Genomic DNA, 25,588 nt, shown 5'->3' on the forward strand with positions numbered 1-25,588 from the left:
CAGCTTTGGCCAGCGACAGTAAGTACGGCAGCACTTGAGGGGCCGTAATCGGCAGAGGGTTAATCTTCTGTGCACGGCACCAGACAGAGAACCTCTTCCATTTATGACCATAACACGAGAGTTGAGGACGCCCTGGCTTTTGCAAGAAGCTCTCTGCAATCAGCCGGGATATCGTACCCTCCAATCTCTAGTGCTGCAGGAGCCAGGCCTGCAATTTCAGCGACTGTGGGTCGTGGTGTAGAATGGTGTCTCCTTCTCTGGAGAGAAGATCCGCGTCCGCCTGACTGGCGGGGACGTTGACAAATCCAGAAGGTCCGGGAACCAGACCTGCCTCGGCCACGACGGTGCGACGAGGATCATCCTGCACCTGGACTTCTTGAGCTGGCTGATGAGGCGGAGCAGCAACGGCAATGGAGGGAACGCGTATACAAACAGGCCGTCCCAAGGGAACGATAAAGCATCACCCATGCTTCTCGGCTGTGGGAACCTGCTGGCGAACCTCTGGCACTTGCGTTTGTCGCCGTCGCGAACAGGTCGATCTGGGGTTTGCCCCATCGTTTGAAGAGTCGATCCACTTGATCCTGGCGCAGTTCCCACTCGTGGCAGGAGCACAGCTCCCTGCTGAGTGAGTCGGCGATGGTGTTTTTTATTCCTGCCAGGTGGAAGGGAACCAGAAACATCCCCATGGCGACGGCCCAGTGCCACAGATCCTGGGCCTCCTTGGATAGGGCTGGGGAGCTGATGCCCCCCTGCTTCCATATGTAGAACATTGTGGTGGTGTTGTCGGTGAAGATCCTCACCACTTTGTCCTTGAGGGACGGGAGAAACGACTTGAGCGCCCAGAACACTGCACAGAGCTCCAAGATGTTGATGTGAAGAGACCTCTCCTCCGGGAGCCAAAGGCCTCTTGCGTGGAGATCTCCGGTGTGGGCCCCCAACTCTCCAGAGAAGCGTCTGTAGTCACCGTCTCCTGAAACGCTGGGGTTTGAAAGTCCGTGCCCGTCGTGAGGTGAGCCCGGGTGCCCCACCATAGGATCACCCGACGGAACTCCTCGTTGAGGAGGATCCTGTCCTCGAAGCAGACCCCCGCCTGAAACCAGCGGGCGTCGAACTCCTGCAGCGGACGCATCCGAAGTCTGCAAAGGGGCACAAGGTAGATGCATGAGGACATCATCCCGAGAAGGGACTTGATGGACCTCACCCTGGCCACGTCCGTGGCCAACAGTCGCCGTACCTTGCCCAGGATGGTTTTGGTCCTCTCCTCTGAAGGGGAGGCCAATTGCTCCACTGTATCGAGCTTTGCCCCCAAAAACAGTGCTACTTGCGACGGAACCAGGTGGGATTTGGGGTAGTTGATGGAGAACCCCAGCTCCATGAGCAACCGGACGGTCCTCGCCGTACGATCGACGGCGGGTTCCTTTGACCTTGCCTGGATTAGCCAGTCATCCAGGTAGGGGTAGATTTGGATCCCGTGCAGGCGCAGCCGCGCCGCCACTGGTGCCAGGCACTTGGTGAAAACCCTGGGTGCAGACTTTAATCCGAATGGTAGGGCTCTGAATTGGTAGTGGCGTCCTTGAACCACGAACCTGAGGAACTTTCTGTGCCTGTTTAGAATGGGGATGTGGAAGTAAGCATCCTCCAGGTCCAGCGACGATAGCAAGTTGCCTTCCTCCAGCTGTCCCAGTACGTGCTGGAGGGTGACCATCCTGAATTTCTGCACCTTGATGTATTTGTTTTAACCGACGCAGGTCTAGGATGGGGCGCCAACTGCCCGTCTTCTTCCTGACGAGGAAGTACCTCGAGAATACTACAGAGCCCCGGAGCCTCCTGGGGACAAGCTCGATGGCACCTTCCTTGAGCATCGCCTTTACCTCCAACAGCAGTTGAGGGACGCAATTCTCCTTCCTGGCCACGGGAGGAATGTGAGGGCACTTCTTTAGGGATTCTAGTGAGTGCCCGTTGGCCAGGGTGTCCAACACCCAACGATCGGTGGAGCTGGACTCCCACACTATGACGAACTTCGTCAGTCGGCCTCCCACTGGGGTGCTTTGGTGGGGGCCCGACCACCTGGCCGGGTCAGTCTTGCTTGGAAGCGGCCTTGCTGCCGACAGAGGGAACCCCCCCTTGCTTGCCGCGACCTCTGTAGGCCTCCTGGGAAGAGGAGAGGGCCGCCTGGCGGTAGGTGGAGGAGCCACCGCTGGATCCTTTGGAGGCACCCAGTCTGCCTCCAGAGCTCCGAAAGGGCCGTCGCTGCTGAAGCACCCCAAGGGCCCGGGCCGTCTCCGAGTCGGTCTTGATGGCCTGTAGAGACTCATCCACCGCCTTACCAAAGAGGTTGTTGCCGTTGAACGGCAAGTCCAACACTCTGGTCTGGACGTCCTGGCGAAAGTCTGTCGCCTTGAGCCATCCTCGTCGTCGGAGGCAAACTCCATTGCCCAGTTGGCGAAATCCGGTATCGGCAATGTCCGTTGCCACCGTAATGGCGTGATCCGACGCCACCTCGCCCTCCTGCAGAATTTCTAGGGCCTCCGCCCTTTTGTCATCAGGCAGGAAATCTAGCAGGGGAGCTATCTTGAACCAGAGCTCCCTGTCGTAGCGGGCCACGATCGCTAAGGCATTGGCCGCCTTAATCGTCGTCGCCGCCGAGATGACTCGTCCCATAGAGTCCAACTTCTTACCCTCGCTGTCCGGCGGGGAAGTGGAAATTGAGGCCGCCGCGCCCGCTGCTTTCTTCTTAGCCGCTGCCGAGACAACCGAATCCGGAGTGGGCTGGGCCCTGAGGCACAAGGGGGCGGCATCAGGGACTCGGTACTTCTTTTCGTACCTGTCCCTCTTGGCAGGTGTCGTGGCAGGGTTCTTGAGGACAGGAAGCCCCTTGTCCCAGATGTCGTCGAGTAAAGGAACTGCGAGGACCGTCTTCCTCTTAGCCTCTCGTCGTTGGTACAGAAACTCCTCCTTTTTCTGTTCTTCAGGGCAGAGCTGGAAGAGCTCAGATGCCCTGGTTATCATGGCATGGAAAGAGCCAACCTCGTCGGCTGGGGACGCCCGAGGGGGGGTGATGACGGGATGTCTACTGCGTCATCGCCGCCGTCATCGTCCGTCCCCGTATCCTTTCCCGGCGAGGGGGATGAGGGTTCCACCGGTCTCGCAGGCACGAAGGGCAGAGCAGGGTGGACTCTCCTCCGCTTGTTCGGAGGGCTTCCCGATGGGCCTGGTTCGGGCTGCTCCGTCAGGGTGCGTGGTAATCTCGTCCTTATCTCGGTACATAAGGATTGGATTGCCAACAAAATGGCCGCCGATCTATCCTGGGGCTCGGGCAATGGCTGCAGACAGGATGGCCGCTCCAGTGGGCCCTGTTCGTCGTCCTTGTCGCTATCCTCTATCACGTCAGCAGGGACCGTCCCCTGGGATCGAACCTTCTCGAACCTCTCGTTGAGGTTTATGAACCTCTTGTTGAGGCCTATGGACCTTTCGTTGAGGCCCCTCTTGGTCTCCACCAGTTCGTCCTCAGAGGTTGATTCCGAGTCTGTAACGGCCACCGCCCCCCCTCTTTTTCAGCCGGGGACTTCCCGGGGGTCTTAGCGATGGGCTGGAAAGAGGATTCCCTCTGTGACGGCAGGGATACTCTGGGCCCAGAGGCCATTTCCATTGGCGTAGTCTCAGCCGGCTCCGTCAGGGTCGCAGAGACCACTTCGGTAGAGGCCTTAGCCGGGTGGATCAAGGCCCTCACCACCTTAGGTGCGTCCTGGGCCTTCGCCTTGGGGGGAGGGTCAACGCCTCGCTCCCCCTTCGAGATCGACCGGGTCCGCTCCAGCGGCCTACCCGGGTTCTCAGACTTCCTCTTCCCCGACCCAGAGCGCTGGCTCGTGGTCGAAGGTGCCAGGGAAGTAGCGCCCTGCTTGGCAACCGAAGAGCCCAACCTTTCGGCGCTCCCGGAGCCCGCAGACTCACGGTGCTTGGCCTTCTGTTGGACCCCCGTCACCGGGGCGCCCTCAAAGGACTTAGAATCCCGCTCAGACTACTTCGCCTTCTCACTTGCAGTGCCCTTCTCCAGCCAGGTGGCGAGGCGGGAATGACGATCTTGATTGGTCCGTTCAGAAAGGTTCTTGCAGAACGCACAGTCCTTCTCCGCGTGCGTCTTGTCCCCATGGAGGCAGTAGAGACATCAATAATGCTCGTCCTCCTTGAAAACTTTATATAATCCGCATCCAGGGCAGTTCCTGAACAGCTTGGATCCGGGCATCAAGCTCCCTTTGTCCTGGGCCATGTCCTTGAGGTAGGCCGCAGATCTTCCGGAATCCTCCGAGAAGTGTAAACTCGACGAAAACTTCACCCTTGAGGGGCGTAGAAGAATTACGAAACGGGTCCCCGTTATCGGAAGTAGAAACGGTGGAGCTTGAGGCTCGATTAAACCGAAAAAATTAGAAATTCTCCTGAAAAAACGGAAAACGCAGTAAAAAAACTCGAGCTAAACACGAGGACTCCCAACACTTGAGCGTGCAGTAGAAATCTGAGGATGGCTGGCAGAGGCGGGGCTTAGGGAGAAGGCAGTCATTGGCTGGGGGCAGTATGACCCAGAGATCAGTGATTGGTTACTACTAAGAAAGATCAGAAACGAAACCAACACCGATTTTTTCTTTACCGAGGATTCCCAGCCTGACGACGGGGAATATTCATGAGCATGTGAATCCATGCCAGACCCCATGCTGGAGAAATACAATTACACTATTGGCTGATGTACGCTAAAAGCAAGATAACCAGAATCTGTACAAAATCGGAAGACTGCTTTCTAGCAGGTCTCCCCACAAACAAGGCATAAGCTCTTTATGGGTGATATCGCATGTGTGCCCCTGCAAACACTCACATGCAAGCACAGGTGAAGACTTGGGAATGGAGATTCATCACACTACCTGAATTAACATATGGCAGAGGGCAGCAAAGATATCACCATCTACCCAAATATCCATCACTTATAAATTTGTTTTTAAAAGTTATTTCACCACTTTGAGGCTTAACAAAATGTTTCAAGAGTAGTTGCCCCCTTGCTGGCATAATCTGAGATAGGGATGGCATGACCTCTAGTCTATTGCGGTATTTGACCACTGTCGAATCAGGTTTTAAATGATTAGATTGTTGTAGAACTCCATAGCTATGACTGGATAATCAAAAAATGTAAATATTGAGTCCCTGTTCAGCTTTCATTGCATATTGCTTCACAGTGGTTACAGTTACTATAGCCTCCTAATTGAAATTTCACAGGGTCATGTCAATTTCCAAGTAGAAGACACACATGAACCTCCCCGCTAAGAAGAACATCTATAATAAAAAAATATTATGCGGAAATATTGCCAACTTGGACTCTTCCAATATGTGGAAGCGAACTGCTTTCTGCAGTGCGATCAGACAGTTTGCATTGCGAAAGGCATTGCATTGATAGATGCATTACGGCTATGCTAGCCTCTTGAATCCCATCATCTGCCCCCCCAAACATACACTGGTATGTGATATCATTTATAACCAGATCCCTGGGGAGCCACTTCAGTAAATAGTGGTGACCACAAAGGTCTCATGTTTACTTCAGGATTTATATTTGACTGCACTTCTGGAAGAAGGCTGTGTAGTAAAAAATGGTTTAAGAACTGAAAGCACAAGTCCTTTTTACAAACGCTGTCCACCTGTTCAATTGACATTGTCCCTTTTGTCAATAACCTAGTTTGACAACAGTCATTGGCATGATCTGTATGTACTATAAACTTCAATACAATTTTGATGGCCAAACATTGTCAACCTATCGAAGAAACAGGTCAGGCATCTGTCAATACAAAAGCATTTCAAACCTCAAAGCTTTTCCCATTAGTGGACTTTCCTTATTAATACACTCAATGAGGATATTGTTCAAGCTAATCAAAAAAACACTGGGAAAAAAACTTGGTAAGTGGAATAGCAAATTGTTCTCTCCCTGTGATAGAATGCAGCATCAAATGTGTCTTGCCGGGAAATTTGATTTTTTCAAATATTTATTTGTACATTTTGCAAAAGAACAATTGTCAATAATAAACAGACAATATAACTACACGCAGAATAGAATATACATATTTACAGTTAAAGAACTAGTATATTTTCAGAAAGTTATCCCAAATCTTTGCATGCAAGATTAAGTTTCCCTTGTCTCCTGTAAATTACTCTCTCCATGTTTGCAAGACAAGTCATCTCCTCAATCCAATCCACAACCGTAGGTGCAATTCGTGATTTCCAGCACCTTAATGTCTTTTTGCCCATACAAGCCCATCTGAACAAATGTTTTTTCGGAGAGACTGAAAGATCCTCAAGTAATGCATCACCTCCTAAGATCATTGTTTTGAAATCCAATGTAATATTCAAATTCAGAATTTGCAAGCAAATGCTGCACATCCTGCCAAAAATCCACGTACTTGTGCACAGTCCCAGAGCATATGTTCCAAGCTACCCACTTCATTCCCACAACACCAGCAGTCATCTGATTCCACCATACCGCTCTTCAACAACCTTTCCGGACTCCAGTACACTCTGTTGAGGATCTTTATCTCGAGCGTTCTTCCAAGTTTATTCAACAAAGCTTTATATTAGCACACATCTCCAACCACATCTCAGATGAAATCGCCCACCCCAATCTCCTGCTCCAATCCGCTCTTAGTTCAGTATTCGCTTTATAATTAGACACAATTTGATTGTACACCCTGCTAGCTATCGATCTGCACCCTGGCTCTCTCTCCTTAAGAAAGATTCTCGATTGCATCACCCTGCTCATCCACGTCTCATACATCTTTTTAATTTCCTGAAGTCACCATTTGAATAATTGTCAATTCTATATTTTGCACATAACTCTTCATCAATCCACTTACCATCCTTATTGATATCACCAATCAAATATATTCCACTTAGAAACCAATCCGGCCAGAATAAAGGCTTACCCCTATCAGCTATCGCTGGGTTCAACCAAATGGAAGCACGAGAAGTCTTCAAAGCCACCGAGCCCAACATTTCATGCACATTTTTCCATGTCTCTTTCAAAAACAGTCATTGGACGTTTCCTACATTGCCTGCCCTAGGAGGAAGTGGGCCCAGTAGACTCCTCTGCCACAGCCCACCTATCTGGGGTTCTTTCAAGAAGAGGACTATAAAGTGACTAGAAAAAGCCAAATGATAAGCTTTGAAATTCGGAACACCCAGGCCCCCTTTCTCCATAGGCAGTTGAAGGTTCCATAACTGAAGTCGCAGTGGTTTATCATCCCAAAGAAATGACTGCAGAAAGCCATCAATATTCTTCCACTAAAACCGACCCATCTTCATGGGAAGCATACCCAATATGTAATTGACTTTTGGAATCGGCTTCATTTTTAGAGTGTTCACTTTGCCCCAGAGCAATAAACGAAACATTAAAATACTTAACAATCCATTGAGGATAAGCAAGGTAGATCTCGTCCCGGACATGGATTCCTTAGGGCTACCCTAGCAGCACTTGAAAATAGAACAGAGGGGTATGTCATTTTAACAGAGGATTTTAATATAGCCTGGGACTCGGAGACAGATGGGAGTTGAAAAGGATCTGCGCCCCCGGGCGCACCGTCCCCATGACTTAAAGAGAAGTTCAAACAATTGGGGTTAGTAGATGTTTGGCGTGCTTGTAGGGGGATGCAAGGGTGATTTAAGTTTTATTTGCATGTTCACAGCACGCACTCGCGCATAGATTTTATCTGGGTGTCCTCCCAACTCGGGGGACACATCCGGGAGGTATCCTTGGGCGCGATCATGCTCTCCGATCATGCACCCTTAGGCACTACTTTAGACATGACATATCGAAGGAGGGGGCTTTGGCACAGGGTTTTACTGGAATGGATCCTGGACTATTTTAGAGAGAATGAGATGTCCGATACCTCTCCGGGTATATGGTGGGACGCCTTTAAAGCAGTAATAGGGGACTGGGGGGTGAATTGAGCGTATGCAAGGCCTTGAGGGGAAAAGCAGAGTAGGCAGTTACAAGAGGACCTAGAGGCAAAACTCAGTTAACTACCCAACGAGGAACACAATGAAAACCTATAGAGCAATTCAAGGGCAGCTCGAGGTACTAAGACGGAGATGACCCCCCCCTCCTTAGAGTAAAGAGTACTATTTACAGGTTGAGAGGTTTTGCTCGCAATAGCCAATCTATGTATAAAAATGGGATGTTGCAAATACAACAGACCTTTTGCGGATTGCATAGATGCAACAGTGCCTCCCTTACGTGATGAATCCCCACATTAATTAGAAATGGTCTCATATCTGTCTCAACCTCAGGGTCTAGTGGAAGATCAACAAAAAATGTAGTACATCTTTTTTTGACATGCAGTGGACATAAAGCAGACTCCTGGGGTTTTCAGAGCTGTAAGGCTTGCTGCAGCCAGCATCCCTAATCTGAAGCAAAAGCATAAAGATTTCTCGTAAGCCATACTAATTAGATCGACATATGCTATTCCGCACTTGAGCAGTCCATTGCCAATATAGTCAGCGCCAGTAGACAATTTCAAGCAGTCACCGATTAAATCATCTCTCACCGGATTATTAATGGCTAAGCTTAATTTCCCTCTTCCGACCATATAAGGGGTCAATGTATTCCAGGTCAATATACCTCTGGTAAGTACAGACTTCGAAGCTGAACAAAGTATATACCTACAAGAACTTGAGTGGTAGAGCAGTCTACAGAGTAAAAGGTTAATGGGACAAAAATCACCATCTGATCAAATTGGTACAAAATAGACAAACCGTTATGTTCGGTCAAGTTTATTGGGATTTATACTGCACACTGCTGCCATGTACATGGTCTCCACAAGATCTGGTAGATCTGCACATTAAGATAGTTAGTGGGAGGATAGGGAGAGCGCACAAGTTCTTATACTGAAGGGGTTGTAGCTGCAGTTCAGAAAAAACAGTGACCATGTCTGTTTGCTTCTAGATGGTATGGTATGGGTTGGTGGGCATGTAGGCACTAGAGTCCATATGGGAAGCCTTGTGCTCAAGTGGTGCAAAACGTGTGGAGTTTGGTTTGGTGCAGGGGGTGTGGAAGGGTAGTCTAAATGCACTGCAAGTATGGCATAGTCTGTCTGTATGTGGAGTGTTTTAGTTCGGGTTAGTGGGGAGAAAAAGGCAATCCTCAGTCACACGTAGCTTGTGTAACCAAACCCATGGCGCTGTGGCCAACAAAGTTTGGTCTCTCTTCAGCAATGGACCAAGGCTTGATGAGTTCGCTCAAAGTGTTAAAAAGCCATATTTTCACTGCTTTCTCTAATGTCAGGGGTTCCTCTTATGTGCATTCTATTGAGGAGTTACGAGTTTTGTTAAGGAACTGGAAAAGGCGTATCCATTTCAATAGAAAATGCTTTAAACAGATCCAGGGCACTGCAATGGGGGCCGCTCTGGCCCCAAGCATTGTGAACCTTAACTTTGAACAGAACGTCATATATAAGGAAACTAATCCCTTTAAAAAACATTTTCTTTTATGGCGACGTTGGATAGATGGCATCTTTGTTCTAGCAAAGAAGAAAAATTAACTTTCTTTACCTGGATTAATTTACCAGAGAGGCAGCCACATTTTACAAATCACAGAACCAAAATAAATTACCTGGATATTACAATCAAAGGGGATGTAGAAAGTGGCAAACAGTTTGTTAAGCCATTTAAGAAACCAACAGACAAACTGTTGCACTACAATAGTTTCCACCCAAGACTCGTACAGGATAATTTGCCCCTGGGACAGTTCTTGACTGAAAAGGAACATCTATAAAAAAAAAAAATAAAAAACAGAAATGAATCCTTCAAATTGCGAGAAAATCTACATGCAAGAGGTTATCCATGCAAATTAACAGCTAAAGCTAGCAAGTAACAACCGCAACACTCTTTTAGAACATCAGAAGCGAGCACCTGGGAGGAAGGGGAGAGTATAGTGTTTGTTAACACAGTCACCTGTCAAATTAAAGATTGTAAACCGAAATTGGAAGATAACGGAAAAAGGGAAATGTCCAATAGAAAGACCTGTGATTGCATATAGAAGAAGCAAAACTATTAAAGATCAGTTCATGCGCAATGGCATTCCAAAACAAAAACAATTAACTTTAACAAAGTTTGGAGATGAAGGCACCAAAAAGGACATTACCCTTGCAGAAATTGTGCCCGTTGTGGACAGACCAAAAAGAGCACAGAGATAGATCTAGGACTCAAAGCATGGAGACAGAAGCGCTGACGTACCGCAACTCAAACATTGTGGTGTATGCCATATGATGTCCCTGTAAAAAGATCTATGTTGGTAAGACAAAGAAAAATCAGGACACGGATCACAGAGCACAAGAGCTGCATAAAAAAAACAAAACCCATACAGTAATATACCAAATAAAATCAGGTAATTATGTCAATACAGACAAAAAGACTGGTGAAAAAAGAAATAATCTTTCTCTTGAAAAGTATGGAAATCTGATTTGAATGATAGATCAGGATAAGAAATTAAGGGGAATTTGTAGTTTCCGAAAAACTTTCCATTGCCATAATTGCTTGAGATTGAGCAGCTGTGAAATCATAGATGGCGTAATCCTCTCTTGAAATTAATTTAACAATCTAAAGTATTTCAACAGGATCCCAATTGAAATCCAAATGCTGAGAGCAGTAGAGACAACTGTAAAGAAGCTAAACTAATTTCAGGAATGCAAGTCTAGCAAGAATCAGATGAATCCAACATTTTGAACAAGGATAAACAAATGTTGCAATCTATGTCAATAGAAAGGTTTTTGTGGATATGCATGCCCTGCAACATTGAAATTAAGATAGGAGACTTCCGTATGCATTGCCATTACGGTTTCCATACAAAGTAGTGTTTAGAACACAATGTGACTTACCCGGCAGCAAGTTACCATAGAAACGTGAATCAAAGCAAACACTACAGTAAAGCACCTCAAAAGCGAGAGCAGAATGTTACTACGGATGTGTAATACGAACGTAACTCTAAGTCTCTAGGGAAATGTAGGAGGACGAGGGAAATATAGGAGGACGCTTGAGTGTCACATGCAGAGGATCCGTAATTGGGCAAACAAAAGATGATACTCACCTGAAGTTTGCGGCAGACTGTTTATGTAGATTATTCTATAGCCACAGCGCGCGGGCTAGCAGTGAGCGTGTGATAACATGTAAGAACAGAGATGAAAGTAATAAAAAGGGCATCAAGATCCTTGGATATATGCAGCAAATTAAGGTAAGGGCCTTGAAATATGATTAAAAAGATATGCACAAGGTAGTGAGGCGGGACCTATTTTTGTAATATATGAAAAAGGACGTGTTTTCTGTTTTTTCACCCGACAGAAATCTAGTGCTAATCCTGGTGTGGATTAGCGAGCCCGATTTAGCGCCATAGAGAAAATAAAAACAAAAGATCACGAATCAGCGATAACGAATGGATTGGTGCTCAAATTTTGCTAAGGTGAGTTACAACGCAACAAGAGTAAAAGAAACCTGACAGAAGTAAGACAAGGTTGTTAGGACATTTTTTCTGAAAGAAGAAACTTTTCTTTTGCCATGCTGACCAACCGATAACACGTGACAACCCTGAGGTAATAAGCTCCGGGACAGTGTAAACTCGAGATCCTAATATCTGGAGAATAAGTGATCAATGCTCCACGAAACCTACAGAGATCGTGAGCATTTTTATAAAACACTGGATAAATTACTAACAGTGGGTATTGTAAAAAGAATATGCAAGGAGGATGCACAATGAGCAATGTGGCCCACCACTCTCCACCCAACTGCCCCATGAATGAGTCTAGAAACTTGTTGCCTTTTTAAGCTGCTGATGTTTAGAGCTCCACATGAAGCGTTAAAACTGCTAAATTAATAGCAGTGTCACGTCAGAAATGGAGTACTCACACAAAAGTGGTCAAAAATGAAGGGAATTAATCTTGCCGTTTGATTAAAAGAACGGAGAATTATAATTAATCTGTAATAAGCATGGCTAATATGAAACCATGCTTTATCCTCTCCTTTTCAGGTATACACCATGACTGATGATAAATTATGAATAGTGAGGAAGGAACAAGTTACTTACCTGTAACTGTTGTTCTCCAGCATGGGTCTGGCATGTATTCACATGCTCATGAATATTCCCCGTCGTCAGGCTGGGAATCCTCGGTAAAGAAAAAACCAGTATCAGTTTCGTTTCTGATCTGTCTTTCGTAGTAATAACCAATCACTGGTCTCTGCGTCATACTGACCACAGCCAATGACTGCCCTCTACCTAAGCACCGCCTCTGGCAGCCATCTTCAGATTTGGAAGCATGTGAAGTGGCAGTATGACCAAGTGAAGAGCCGCAGAGGGGTAGGCGGGAGGGTTCGCATGTGAATCCATGCCAGACCCATGCTGGAGAACAACAGTTACAGGTAAGTAACTTGTTCCTTCTCCAGCATGGGGTCTGGCATGGATTCACATGCTCATGAATAAAGAATACATAGCAGTACACACATGCACAACCACGGGAGGTGGCAAAGGCTCAACATTAAGCATCACATCAACTCAACATTAAGCATCTTACCTCCTCACCAGGCTCACCTCAGGCGAACAGGTTGCGCAGCACTGCTTGGCCGACCCTGGACTCCTCCCTGGAATCCCGGTCGACGCAGTAGAATTTTGTGAAGGTGTGCGTCGACCTCCACGTAGCAGCCCTGCATATGTCCAGCAGGGGCACACCAGATAGGAACGCCGTGGTAGCTGCGATCGCTCTGGTGGAATGGGCTCTCGGACGGCCAGGCAGCGGTCGGTTTGCCAACCGGTGACAGCACATGATACAGCCGGAGAGCCATCTGGAGATGGAAGCCTTCGAGAGAGCCTTCCCCTGATTGACAGGTCCAAAGTTCAAAGAGTTGTGACGTCTTCCGAAAACCCTTCGTGCGGTCCACGTAGAACTTCAGCGCTCTAGCTACATCCAGCGAGTGCAAAGTCCTCTCAGCCGGCGACGAAGGCGACGGGAAGAACACCGGTAACACCAAGGGTTCGTTGAGATGGAAGTCCGACGGTACCTTGGGCATGAAGGAGGGGTGCGTCCTGAGCACTACCCTCGTGTCGTGGAAAGTCAAGTACGGGGCCTTGCAGGAAAGGGCCTGGATCTCTCCCACTCGTCGTGCGGAGGTGATGGCCACAAGAAAAGCTGTTTTCCACGATAGAAACTTCAACGGGGCCGAGTGCAGAGGCTCGAACGGAGGTCCCATGAGCTTGGTCAGCACCACGTTGAGCTCCCACGCCGGGGCCGGAGCCTTCACCGGCGGGAACGATCTGAACAGTCCCTTCATGAACTCTTTCACCAGACGATGAGACCACAAGGACGTCCGCCCCGTGGTTCTGGTGTATCGGGAGATCGCAGCAAGATGAATCTTGATGGACGCGTGTGCCAGACCAGCTTTGGCCAGCGTCAGCAGGTACGGCAGTACTTGGGGAGCCGTAATCCGTAGAGGGTTAATCTTCTGTGCGTGGCACCAGACAGAGAACCTCTTCCATTTGTGTCCGTAGCATTTAAGAGTCGAGGACGCCCTGGCCTTTGCAAGAACCTCTCTGCAATCGGCCGGTATGTCGTATCCTCCAAACTCTAGCGCTGCAGGAGCCAGGCCTGCAAGTTCAGCGACTCCGGGTCGTGGTGGAGGATGGCGCCTCCTTCCCTGGAGAGTAGATCCGCGTCCGCCGGCAGCTTGATCGGCGGGAACGCTGACAAGTCCAGAAGGTCCGGGAACCATATCTGCCTCGGCCACGCAGGTGCGACGAGGATCATCCTGCACCGTGACCTCTTGAGCTGGTTGACGAGCCGGATTAGCAGAGGCAAGGGAGGGAACGCGTAGAGGAACAGGCCCTCCCAGGGGAACGAGAAAGCATCGCCCATGCTCCTCGTCTGGGGAAACCTGCTGGCGAACCTCCGGCACTTGGTGTTCGTCGCCGTCGCGAACAGGTCGATCTGGGGTGTGCCCCACCGTCGGAAGAGGCGATCCACCAGATCCTGCCGTAGTTCCCACTCGTGGCACGAGCGCAGCTCCCTGCTGAGTGAGTCGGCGATGGTGTTTTTTATCCCTGCCAGATGAAACGGCACCAGAAAAATCCCTTGGGCGACGGCCCAATGCCACAGGTCCTGCGCCTCCTTGGACAGCGCTGGGGACCTGGTTCCGCCCTGTTTCCTGATGTAAAACATGGTGGTGGTGTTGTCGGTGAAGATCCTCACCACCTTGCCCTTCAGGGACGGAAGGAAGGACCTGAGGGCCCAAAACACTGCACAGAGCTCCAGGACGTTGATATGCAGGGACTTCTCCGTCGGGAGCCAGAGTCCCCTTGCGTGCAGATTTTCGGTGTGCGCTCCCCACCCTTCCAGGGAGGCATCCGTGGTCACAGTCTCCTGGTGGGCTGGGGTCTGGAAGTCCATGCCCGCCGTCAGATGCGCACGGGTGCCCCACCACCGTATCGCTCGTCGGAAACTCTCGTCGAGCTTGATCCTTTCCTCGAAGCTGCCCGTCGTCTGGATCCAGCGCGCATCCAGGAATTCTTGCAACGGGCGCATCCGGAGCCTGCACATGGGAATGAGGTAGATGCAGGAAGACATCATCCCGAGGAGGGACTTGATGGACCTCACTTTGGCCGCGTCGGCCACCAACATCCGTTGCACCTTGCCCAAGATGGTCCTGGTCCTCTCCTCCGACGGGGAGGCCAGAAGGGACACTGTGTCGAGCCTCGCTCCCAGAAACAGTGCGACTTGCGCGGGCACCAGGTGGGATTTGGCGTAGTTCACGGAGAATCCCAGGTCCGTGAGGAGTTGGACGGTCCTTGCCGTGTGGACCACGGCGAGCTCCCTCGTCTTGGCGCGGATGAGCCAGTCGTCCAGGTAGGGGTAGACGTGAATCCCCTCGCGGCGCAGCTGCGCCGCCACCGGTGCGAGGCACTTGGTGAATACCCTGGGTGCCGACCGTAGTCCGAAGGGAAGGGCTTTGAACTGGTAATGACGCCCTTGGACCACGAACCTGAGGAATTTTCGGTGCCCCTTTAGGATGGGAATGTGGAAGTAGGCATCCTCCAAATCCAACGACGATAGGAAGTCTCCTTCCTCCAGTTGACCCAGGACGTGCTGGAGGGTGACCATCCGGAACTTCTGCGCCTTGATGAACTTGTTCAGCCGTCGCAGGTCTAGGATGGGGCGCCATCCTCCCGTCTTCTTCTTCACGAGGAAGTATCGCGAGTAGACTCCGGAGCCCCGAAGCCTCTTTGGGACGAGTTCGATGGCGCCCTTTCTGAGCATCGCCTTTACCTCCAGGAGAAGTTGAGGGACGTGAAGTTCTTTCCTGGCCACGGGGGGGACGCGCGGGCACCTTCTTTGAAACTCGAGCGCGTGGCCCCGGGCCAGGGCGTCCAGCACCCAACGGTCGGTGGAGATGGACTCCCACACGCTGACGAAGCCCGCCAGCCGGCCTCCCACCGGGGTGCTTCGGTGGGGGCCCGACCCCACGGCCGGTTCAATCCTGCTTGGACGCGGCCTTGCCGCCTTGACTTCTTTGGCGACGACGGCGGGGTCCGCTAGACTTGCCTCGTCCTCTGTAGGCCTCTTGCGACGACGAGCGGGCCGCTTGACGGTAGGAAGCGAAACCGCCGCCGGAACCTTTGGAGGCGCCCTTGCCTCCACCGCTCCGAAAGGGCGTCCGTCGTTGCTGCAGGACTCCAAGGGCCCGGGCCGTCTCAGTATCCGCCTTGATGGCCTGAAGGGAATCGTCCACTGTCTTCCCAAACAGGTTGTTCCCGTCGAAGGGCATGTCCAGGACTCTGGTCTGGACGTCCTGCCGAAAGTCCGTAGCTTTGAGCCATCCACGACGTCGAAGGCAAACGCCGTTGCCCAGCTGGCGGAACCCAGTGTCGGCGATGTCCGTCGCCACGGTGATGGCGTGGTCCGAAGCCACTTCACCTTCCTGCAGGATCTCAAGGGCCTCCGCCCTCTTGTCGTCCGGCAGAAAATCCAGCAGGGGAGCTATCTTGTACCAGAGCTCCCTGTCGTAGCGGGCCACGATAGCCAAGGCGTTGGCCGCTTTAATCGTCGTCGCTGCCGACGAGATGACTCTACGTCCCATAGCATCCAATTTCTTTCCCTCGCCGTCCGGCGGGGAAGTCGATGTGGAGGCCGCACCCCCCCCCGCTTTCTTCCTGGCTGCCGCGGAGACGACGGAGTCCGGGGTAGGCTGCGCCCGGAGGCATAGGGGGGCCGTGTCCGGGACCCGGTACTTTTTCTCGTACTGGTCTCTTCTAGCTGGCGTCGTGGAAGGGTTCTTGAGGAGGGAAAGGCCCTCATCCCAAATGTCGTCCAACAGAGGCACTGCGAGGACCGTCTTCCTCTTGGCCTCGCGCCGCTGATAAAGGAAGCCTTCCTTTTTCTTCTCCTCAGGGCAGAGTTGGAAAAGCTCGGAAGCCCTGGAGATCATGGAGTGGAAAGATCCGATCTCGTCGGGCGGAGAAGCCCTGGTGGGAGGCGACGACGGAAAATCCTCGTCGTATGCCTCGTCGTCCGTACCCGTCGCTGCCGTGTCAGTCCCCGTATCATCCCCTCGGGTGGACGGGGAGGAGGGCTGGACGGGGCGCGACGGTTGAAAGGGAGGTGGTGGATGGATCCTTCTTTTCTTGGTAGGGGGAACACCAGAAGGTCCCGGATCCCCCGACGGGAGAGGTTCCTCCGTCGGTAACGGTAGCCTCGTCCTTATCTCGGTGCATAAGGACTGAATGGCCAACAAAATGGCCGCCGAGTTGTCTTGCGGCGCTGGCAGAGGGGAATCCGACGGGCGAGCAGGGGCCCCGTCGGTATCCTCGACGATGTCGTCGTCACCTGCGTCGGGGTCCATTCCGACGGGCTGGCCTTGTTCCACGCCTAGGCCGTGGCTTAAGACCTCGATCAGCTCCTCTTCTGAGGTTGAGGCCGAATCTACGACGACGCCCTGCCCCCCCTTCTTCCCCACGGAGAGTTTCACGGGGGTCCTATCGATGGGCACAAAAGAAGACTCCCTCCGAGGAGGCAGGGAGATTCTGGGCCCTGAGGTCGCTACCACTGGTGCAGCCTCCACAGGCTGAGCCAGGGCCGCCGCGACCGTTTCGATAGAGGGCTTGGTCGGATGGATCAAGGCCTTCACCACCTTAGGTGCGCTCACCGCCTTATCCTTGAGGGAGGGGGCACTGCCACGCTCCTCCTCTGCCTTAGAGCTCGACCGGGGCCTCTCCAGGAGCTTCGCCGGGTGCTCGGCCTTCCTCTTACCCGACCCAGAGCGTTGGCTCGTGGTTGATGGTGCCGGGGAGGGTGCGCCCTGCCTGGCGCCCGTAGAGGCCGACCGTTCGGCGCTCCCGGTGCCAGCGGACTCGCGGTGCTTGGCCTTATGTTGGGCCCCCGTCGCCGGGGCGCCCTCAAAGGTCTTAGAAGACCGCTCGGATTTCTTCTTCTTCTCGCCAGACGGGCTCTTACCCTCCAGCCAGTTGGCGAGACGTTGATGACGGTCCTTCATGGTCCGTTCCGACATGTTGCCGCAAAACGCGCAGTCCTTCTCCACGTGCGTTTTGTCCTCATGAAGGCAGTAAAGGCAGAAAGAGTGTTCGTCCTCCTTAAAGACGTTCTGCAGCTGGCATCCAGGGCAGACCCTGAACAGCTTTCCGGGCGTCGAGCTTCCCTTCTCCTGGGCCATCTCCGAGACCGGGCCTGAGAAGCTTCTGGAGTCCTCCGAAGTGTAGCTCGACGAAATCTTCACCCTTGAGGGGCACAGACGAATCCGACACGGGTCCCCGTTGATCGGATGTAGGATCGGTGGAGCTTGAGGCTCTTTTGACCGAAAGAATCGAAGTTTTTTTGTGAAAAAGCGCGAAAAATAGCACTAACGCTCGAGAGCAATAGCACGAGGATCCCAACACATGAACGTGCGGTAAAAATCTGAAGATGGCTGCCAGAGGCGGTGCTTAGGTAGAGGGCAGTCATTGGCTGTGGTCAGTATGACGCAGAGACCAGTGATTGGTTATTACTACGAACGACAGATCAGAAACGAAACTGATACTGGTTTTTTCTTTACCGAGGATTCCCAGCCGGACGACGGGGATTATTCATGAGCATGTGAATCCATGCCAGACCCCATGCTGGAGAACTGAACAACCACTATCAGTGCTCTGCCAATTAAAGAACAGAACGTTAAATGTTGATTGATTTTGATTGAACTGTATACCCCTGAAGAATTTCCTGTATACAGTATGTGAAAGAATGAATGAATCATGTTGGGATGAATGGTTGAATAGAGAAGAGGATGATCAAGTAGATTAATGGAAACCCACACTATTGAAGAATTTTGATTGTTTTGTCAATGTTAAGGTCTTTCTCCAAAGAGTCAAAACTACATGGTTAATGTACTATTGATAGGTAGTGGAGATCAAAAACTAATGATACAGATTCTGAGTTTGCTCAATCAATTTAAGCAAAAATGAATGTTTCTAGAAGAATATTTGGTTTTAACATTAATAAAAAATTGATTTTTCGATAAATGCTGAAACTTGTGTGGGTTATTGAAAAAAGATAGGGAGGATATAAATATGTCAAAAACTATCCATCAGCCATACGGTGGGCCTGAGAAGACAGAGGACCATCCAAACAGATTGTATGTACCAAATTTCAATGTGAGGGATTGTTTGGAGAGGTCCAGTTAAATATCCCCTCTTGTCTCTTATTTGTTTATAAGGAAAAGGCATGTCCACCATTTCTTTTTCGAACAACATTTGGGCCTTAGAAGGAAGTCATAGCTATTGGTCCGTCAATGGACTTTTCCATGCAGGAATTCTGCTTCTGGGCTGTGATTTGCTCTGAACAATACAGAGTCTTATTCGTGACATGACAAGTGAGAATGGCAAATGTGTGTGGGAAAAGGCAGGATCAGCCAAATGGCGCGTAGGTGGGAGAAACATTTCTATACTACTGAGTTAACTTCAGGTTTCAATGTTAAGTCTTAGTCTCTAGGAATTCAAGGCATACAAATTCCAATGATTCCGATCAGACCGTGTAGAGCAAGGCAATGGGATACTCTGCATACATAAAACAACCATGCTATTTCTTCCTGATGCAGCTATGCTACACAGATAAGATTAAGCAAACAGCAGGACTTTGGTGCATTCCAAATAATACGGACTAGCTGTACACATTCTGCCACTGTAAGTAACTTATCTGCTGTTATGGGCAGCAACACCATGGGGAGCCCCATGTTGATCATTCGTGGATAGTGCCTCAGACACAATATTAATGTAAGAGGCTAGGTTCTGATTACGCAATTACTTTGGTACGCTTTTCGATTGAAAAGGAAGGAGTAAAAAAAAAAAAAACAAGGATTCGTTGACCAGAAGAACTAATTAGTGTAGGCTGGATGAGAGCAAGTCGAAGTGGGACCATTATACCAGGTAGAGTGTCTTGCCTAGATCTACTTTTGAAAAAGTTAACATTCATGAACTAGTTTAGCAATGTAGTCAGTATCAATTACAACCCAAGTCTACTGATCGTATAGCACTTCGACAAATATTACTCTGACTAAGCATTACAAAAGTGCAGAATCTACAATGATTGGAAATATTTACTGCTAGGTACATCAATCACCTATCAAATGGCGCATGCACTGTGTCTTCTAACAGAGATGGGGCACTATGAAAATTTTCACTAAAAACCTCTGGGGAAAAAAACCTGCATTCCGTGTACATTTCAACTATTTCTCATGCTTGGATACCAGCTGTCAGAGTCACTTGGCTTACCCTTCAACCATTATAAACGTGTCCAATTGTCCTAATGGGTCTGCATATCCATCAAGAATGACATGTTAATTTCCACCACTGAACCCTTTTATGCATTTTCATATCAACTAACTTCAATCTTCTGTCTGAACCTCTTACTTACTGCCCATTAAGACCATCTGGTTTTAAGTATTCTCAGTACTGTCAAATTCATCCGTTAAACAGCAGCAATTTTGCCATGTCCCAAAAACTACTAACTATATCACAATAGATGGCCCAATAAGTTTAACACTTCTGCACACCACTCTAATTGCCTCATTCCTTCCAGACACCCAAATGCAGTCAATGTTGTTGCATTATTAGAGATCCTGGCCTTTCTATTTGTCAGTATCCACTCATTCAACAGTTGTAATATTGCTGAAAATGTTCTGGAAAATGCAACACGGCCTACATTAGCAGTCCCGTGCTTCCCCCCTCAGGCTGCCCAAACTGTCCCAACAGTCTCTGCCAGCCAACTCCTCTTTAGACAAGAACCCCAGGATGGGCAGGATGTTGGATAGTCACTTCAAACCTCAGACCAGCACGGCAGCACACAGTGCCAAGTTAAATGACAGTAATATGTGCAACATTAGTGTGGGCTGTGCTGAAAAAAAGTAACTCATTTGACAGTGATGTTTAAAACTCATCTTTCAGTCCAATGTACATTGGTGCTAATGAAGTAAACACAACATGTTGAAAGCATGCAGTGTAATCACTGCAGATCATAAACAATGGCCAACTATAAACTGTAGTAAACATCCATACCTCTTTGGGTGGAAGCTCAACATTTTGCCTTAGGCTTTCCTTTGGTAGGAGAGTCACTATTCCACGCTGCTTTGGTACTTGCTGAGCTTGCACTGATGACTGTTGGCCTTGAAGCGGTGAAGGTAGTTTTATGTCAACACATACTTCACAAGGCTGTTCCTTTGGAATGAAATTAGAGGGCCTTTTTGGCTTTGGTGTAGTTTGAGCTGGTGGTGGGGGCTGCAACATCTTTGGTTCATCTGCTTTGCAATCAGCATTTTTGTTCCAAGACTGGGGAGGCTGAGGCTTTCCAATGTATTCAGAGACCCATGGTTTTGTCTTGACAAGATCGTTCTTAACATAGTCTGCTTCTGGCAAATATCGTCGATTTAGAAACTGAAACAATATTTTAACAAGTTAGATTTTGCTAGAATAACAATTAGTATAGCATATATATATATAGACACACAACTCCGAGCACAATAGGAGAATATAGCCCTCATGTTTCACTCCCCAATGCAAATTTGTACTGTTAAAGGTTTATGAAACAAATATTTTAAATAGTCTAGTGACCTTATGCATTATACTGTTTGTATTCAACTGACTGAATGAGATCAGGTACACGTAGTGCAATACTACAAGAGCAAACTGCCTCCCTTTCCTGAAATCACTCATTAAAATAATAACTTGCTAAATGGTAGCATGAAATGTAGAGAAAACAGATCTGAATGCCTTGAAAGCACTCTGAAAACTCAATGCCCAATGAATATGTGCAAGTGTGCAACATTTTTAAGGAGGACAGGATTTGTGGGGTCAATATTGGGCAGTTCCACGTGGTTTGCTTCGTTCAGATTTGAGAACAATTCGCAGAAGGGCGAGGGAAGGTGGATGGAAAAGTTAGCAACCGTAGTGACTACTGCACTCCCAGTTAATAGTCCAGTTTCCTCCAGACATATGGGTGGCCGCCCAAAGGGAATTGTCCTCAAAAAGCATTGCAATTTGCGCATGTGCAGGGAGTGGCATTGACATGCGCTAGTCCCGCACACCGCAATGCCAGTCAGTCTGTGCCCTTTTATCCCGGTTTCAGATAGGATAGCCTAGGAGGGTGGGACATAAAAAAAGGACAGGAACTATAGACTAGGAGTACAGTAGTCACTACGTTGAGTAACTTTAATCCATTTCATCCCTTTCTTCCAAGTTTAAGGGTGAATACCAAGCATATCTCCTAGGGATGAAGGAACTATTCAAGCAAAGATTGGCCTGGACTGACTGCCCAAAACTAGAGTGTGTGCTTGAGCTGGCGTTCATAGAAGTGTCTGCAGAATGTGAATGTAGTAGGAAATTTGCCCTTTTTGCAAGGACCAATGGGTCCCTTCTCTGGAATACCACTGAAGAACCTTCACCCTGACTGCATGAGTGAATGCCCTTCAAGGAAGGATTGCTTAGAGCATATACCTCCAATACAGGCCACTAAGCAGCAAGCAATAGATACATTTGAAGCATTGGTAACTAGATGCAAACCTCCAAACATCACTAAAAAACACATCCTTTTTGAAGTCATTTGTTTTCTGAACATAGAACATAACAGCCCTTCGAATCTAACTCCTATGCAACACCCTCTCTGCCTCTGTGCATTGAGAGCAGAATAAAAAGGGTATTGGTTGATGTGAAAAGACCATCCACCAGCGTCTGTAGGGCAACTTTGTCCATGGGAAGGTCTGTATATGGTTTAGACATAGCCACCCAGAATGCCACTTTCCAAGTGACGAAAGTAATATGGCTCGGAAGTGGCTGTTTTGCTGTTCTGCTGCTGGCGTGCGAGTACGCGAGCAGCTTTGCTTCAAATACAGTCCACTGCTGTGAAGATCCATCTCAGTGCTAGCAGTGTCCCACCTATGTCCATCTGTGTTGGTCAGGGGTGCCGTGTTCTGTTATCAATGTTCAATTGAAAGCAAGTCGTCCTAGACGCATAATAAGTGTGCTTATCTGACATGTTTGACAGCAATTGTAGTGCCAAGTTAAACCTTTGAGTGTTCGTTCGTACAGCGTGTTGTATATAGTAACATCTGTTGCCATATTGAGGCTGTGTTGCTGTGTTGCTCAAGCAGTAGATTTATGCAATAGGATTGGAATATCTTTTCCAGACGTGCCTGCTTATAGGCTCTGTTTCCTGTGCCAAGTGTTAAATTATTTTCTCTGTTATTTTCCATGCGGGAGTTACGGTGGGCAACATGGGTATTAATGATGACTACAATAAATAAGTAGCAACGGATTGGTTTGCCTAAAATAATGTCACATCCCAAAAAAAGTGTAAGCACAAGGTAATCCGATTACTGATTACTTTGGTAAATTACCAGCTGAAGGACTGACGCATGAAATTGGTAACAGTGACTCTTTAGACATGGCATCCACTGACCTTGCATCAGAACTGGCAAGTGAGTTGGGATGCGTAAGCACTAAATTGTTGTGCAACGTTTTATGTGGCCAAGTGAATACCATGTCTGAAAGTGTGGAGGTTGATCGAATTGTTGAAACTGCTGCACCAAGCATCATAGCTAGTAACCTTGACCCTAAGGCAGTAAATTGTATGCCTACCATGACAAACAAGTCCTTAAAAACAAGTGTTGTGTGCGCTATGGAATGTTATGGCCAGTTCAACACAATTGGCCGTACTGATGCGCTGATTCACCGAGAGTATACTTGCACTGCTAAAAGTGTGATTGACACATCCAACACCGAGCTCGAAGAACTTGATCCAGAGTGTATGGGAAATTACCCTGAAATGTCCCTCTCTGAGCCAGTACCAACTCCTATATACAATACCCCTCCTAATAAGTTGGCCCAATCGTCAGCGACTGACGCATTACATGACTTTAAAGCTGAGTCAGTCTGTAAGAGTACTGAGTTATACGATATTACGGTACCGCCGGTGTCCAGTTTCAAATCAAATGAGCTGTCCATTAAGTCTGACTCAGCAGTGCTGTCCAGGAATATTGTAACAGATCATGGCAAAGGATTTTGTGAGAATGATCTGATTGATTTGGATACTAGCATGAATTCAGATGATATGTTCAATGCTTTAGAAAACTTGCTATCAAAGTTGCTTGAGAAATGTGTCCATCTTGAAACAAAAATTGATGTGCAATCATTGTGAATCTACTCAAAAATGAGTCCCGTTGTAATGTGTGTGAAAGCAAGCGACGCTCTGAACATGTTCTACCTATTGAAGAAGCATGTACGACAAGAAAGGTGATGAATGTGAGGGAGGGGTGAAAAAAATGTGATTCCGGAAAAAAGGAAACAGCCACGTGTATACCATGTATTTATGTATAGCAACAGAACTGTGAAAAGGAATAAATGCACTCTTGTTGGGGAAAATGCTGTCCAAGAAGGTAACGCACAGCGGGAGAATTAAAGAATCTGTCCCCGAACATCCAGCTAATGATTATCAGGCATCAGTAGAAATAAATCCCCCAAACGAGGTTCCAAAGATAAGCTCCATTGATGTGGGTAACGAAATTGTCCATACACCTGTCCTTACTGTCCATACACCCGTCCTTACTTGTTCCCCTGTTATTAGTAATCAAGTCCAGAAGCAAGAAAACATTGCAGCGTCTATCAAAAAACGGTCCCCTTGTATCCACACAAACAACCATACCTGATGCATGGGTGGTTAAAAATCCTAGTGTAGGAGAGTCCATTGGTAGTACACATGGGGATACTACCAATGGAATGATGCCCGCCTTGCAACTCACCCAGGTACACAAGGACAAACCGTCTTCCCCGTAAAATCGGGCAGCGGTTTTGTGCATTTTTCAAACCATTGTGCCCGTAAGGGTAATTACATCAAAAGACATAAGGTTGGTCGATCAGCTAGAGATTACAAACCAATACACTACTAATATATGTTTTGAAGTTGAATCAACGCTAAACTATATGATATGGCATTTATAACGCGCCTATACACAAGTGTTTCAAGGCACGACGAGGTGGGGGGGGGAGAGAACAAGGGGAGACAGACAACGATCCTACTAGGCCAGGTGTCATTCAGATCGTGCAAGTGCAGGGTGGGGTGGGAAGGGAAAAGTGCAAGGGGGAAAAGGGAGAGGAGAAGTGCAGTACAGGTTTAGTAGAAAAAATAAATAAGGGCCAGCTGGTGGCAAGTGCAAGATCAGTGCAGATAAGTGCTGGGAGGAGGGGCTGTAGGGATACAGAGCCAGTCCCACAGTGCAGGGGTTGCCAGGTAGGTAGTGCAGGGGAGAGTGGCAGGGCCACGGACCGGGGTAGGTGAGTGGCCCTGATGCAGATTCTGTGCAGTTTCAGTAATATTAACAGGGGAGCGGGGGAGAGAAAGCGGAGGCAAAGAGGAAGGTTTTGAGGTGCTTCCGGAACCGGAGATTGTTCTCTTCAAGTTTCAGGGAGGCTGGTAGGCTGTTCCAGAGGGAGGCCCCTGCAGCGGAGAGGGATCTACCCCAACTTGTTGCTTGGAGAAGGGCTGACCCTGAGGGAGTTGGAGGTGGATGAGCGAAGAGCTCGAGAAGGAAGATATTTAGGAAGAAAGAGTTTAAGGTATGTTGGCCCGAGGCCCCAGAAGGCCTTGTGGACAATGCAGAGGGTTTCGAACTTAATCCTCGCAGCCACTGGGAGCCAGTGTAGTGATTTCAGTCCTGGAGAGATACGGTCCCTGGGCTTGAGGCCAAGGACAAGTCTCGCAGTCCTGTTCTGGATGAGTTACAAAGGGCAGAGAGTAGAGGTAGGCAGATTCAGATAGAGGCTGTTACAGTATTCTAGCTTTGAGAGAACCAGGGCTCTGGAGACAGTGAGCTTCTGGGGGAAGGAGAGGAAAGGAAGGATACATCTGAGGAGGTGAAGCTGGTAGTGTGACTTCTTAGAGACGTCAGATATGTGATGAGAAAGTGTGAAGTCAAAGATGACCAAGATTTTTAGCCTGGCCGGTAGGAGCAGGAAGAGGGCCAAGAGAGGCTGGCCAGAGAGCTTCAGGGAAGGAGGGAT

General features: G+C 48.9%; 1 protein-coding gene across 13 annotated transcripts in view; it reads right to left on the minus strand.

Moving 5' to 3' along the window:
* The window catches only part of CAPRIN2 (caprin family member 2), a 2,777,496-nt gene that overhangs the window by 1,785,380 nt on the left and 966,528 nt on the right, over positions 1-25,588 (minus strand). For all 13 annotated transcript variants that reach the window (XM_069628538.1, XM_069628546.1, XM_069628537.1 and 10 more), the window contains one exon: positions 20,597-20,971. In XM_069628538.1, coding sequence (XP_069484639.1) covers positions 20,597-20,971 — 375 coding nt within the window. The remainder of the gene's footprint in view (positions 1-20,596; positions 20,972-25,588) is intronic.

This window comes from Ambystoma mexicanum, chromosome 12 (assembly GCF_040938575.1).
Source record: "Ambystoma mexicanum isolate Mex_15411 chromosome 12, UKY_AmexF1_1, whole genome shotgun sequence".
Classification (NCBI taxonomy): domain Eukaryota; kingdom Metazoa; phylum Chordata; class Amphibia; order Caudata; family Ambystomatidae; genus Ambystoma; species Ambystoma mexicanum.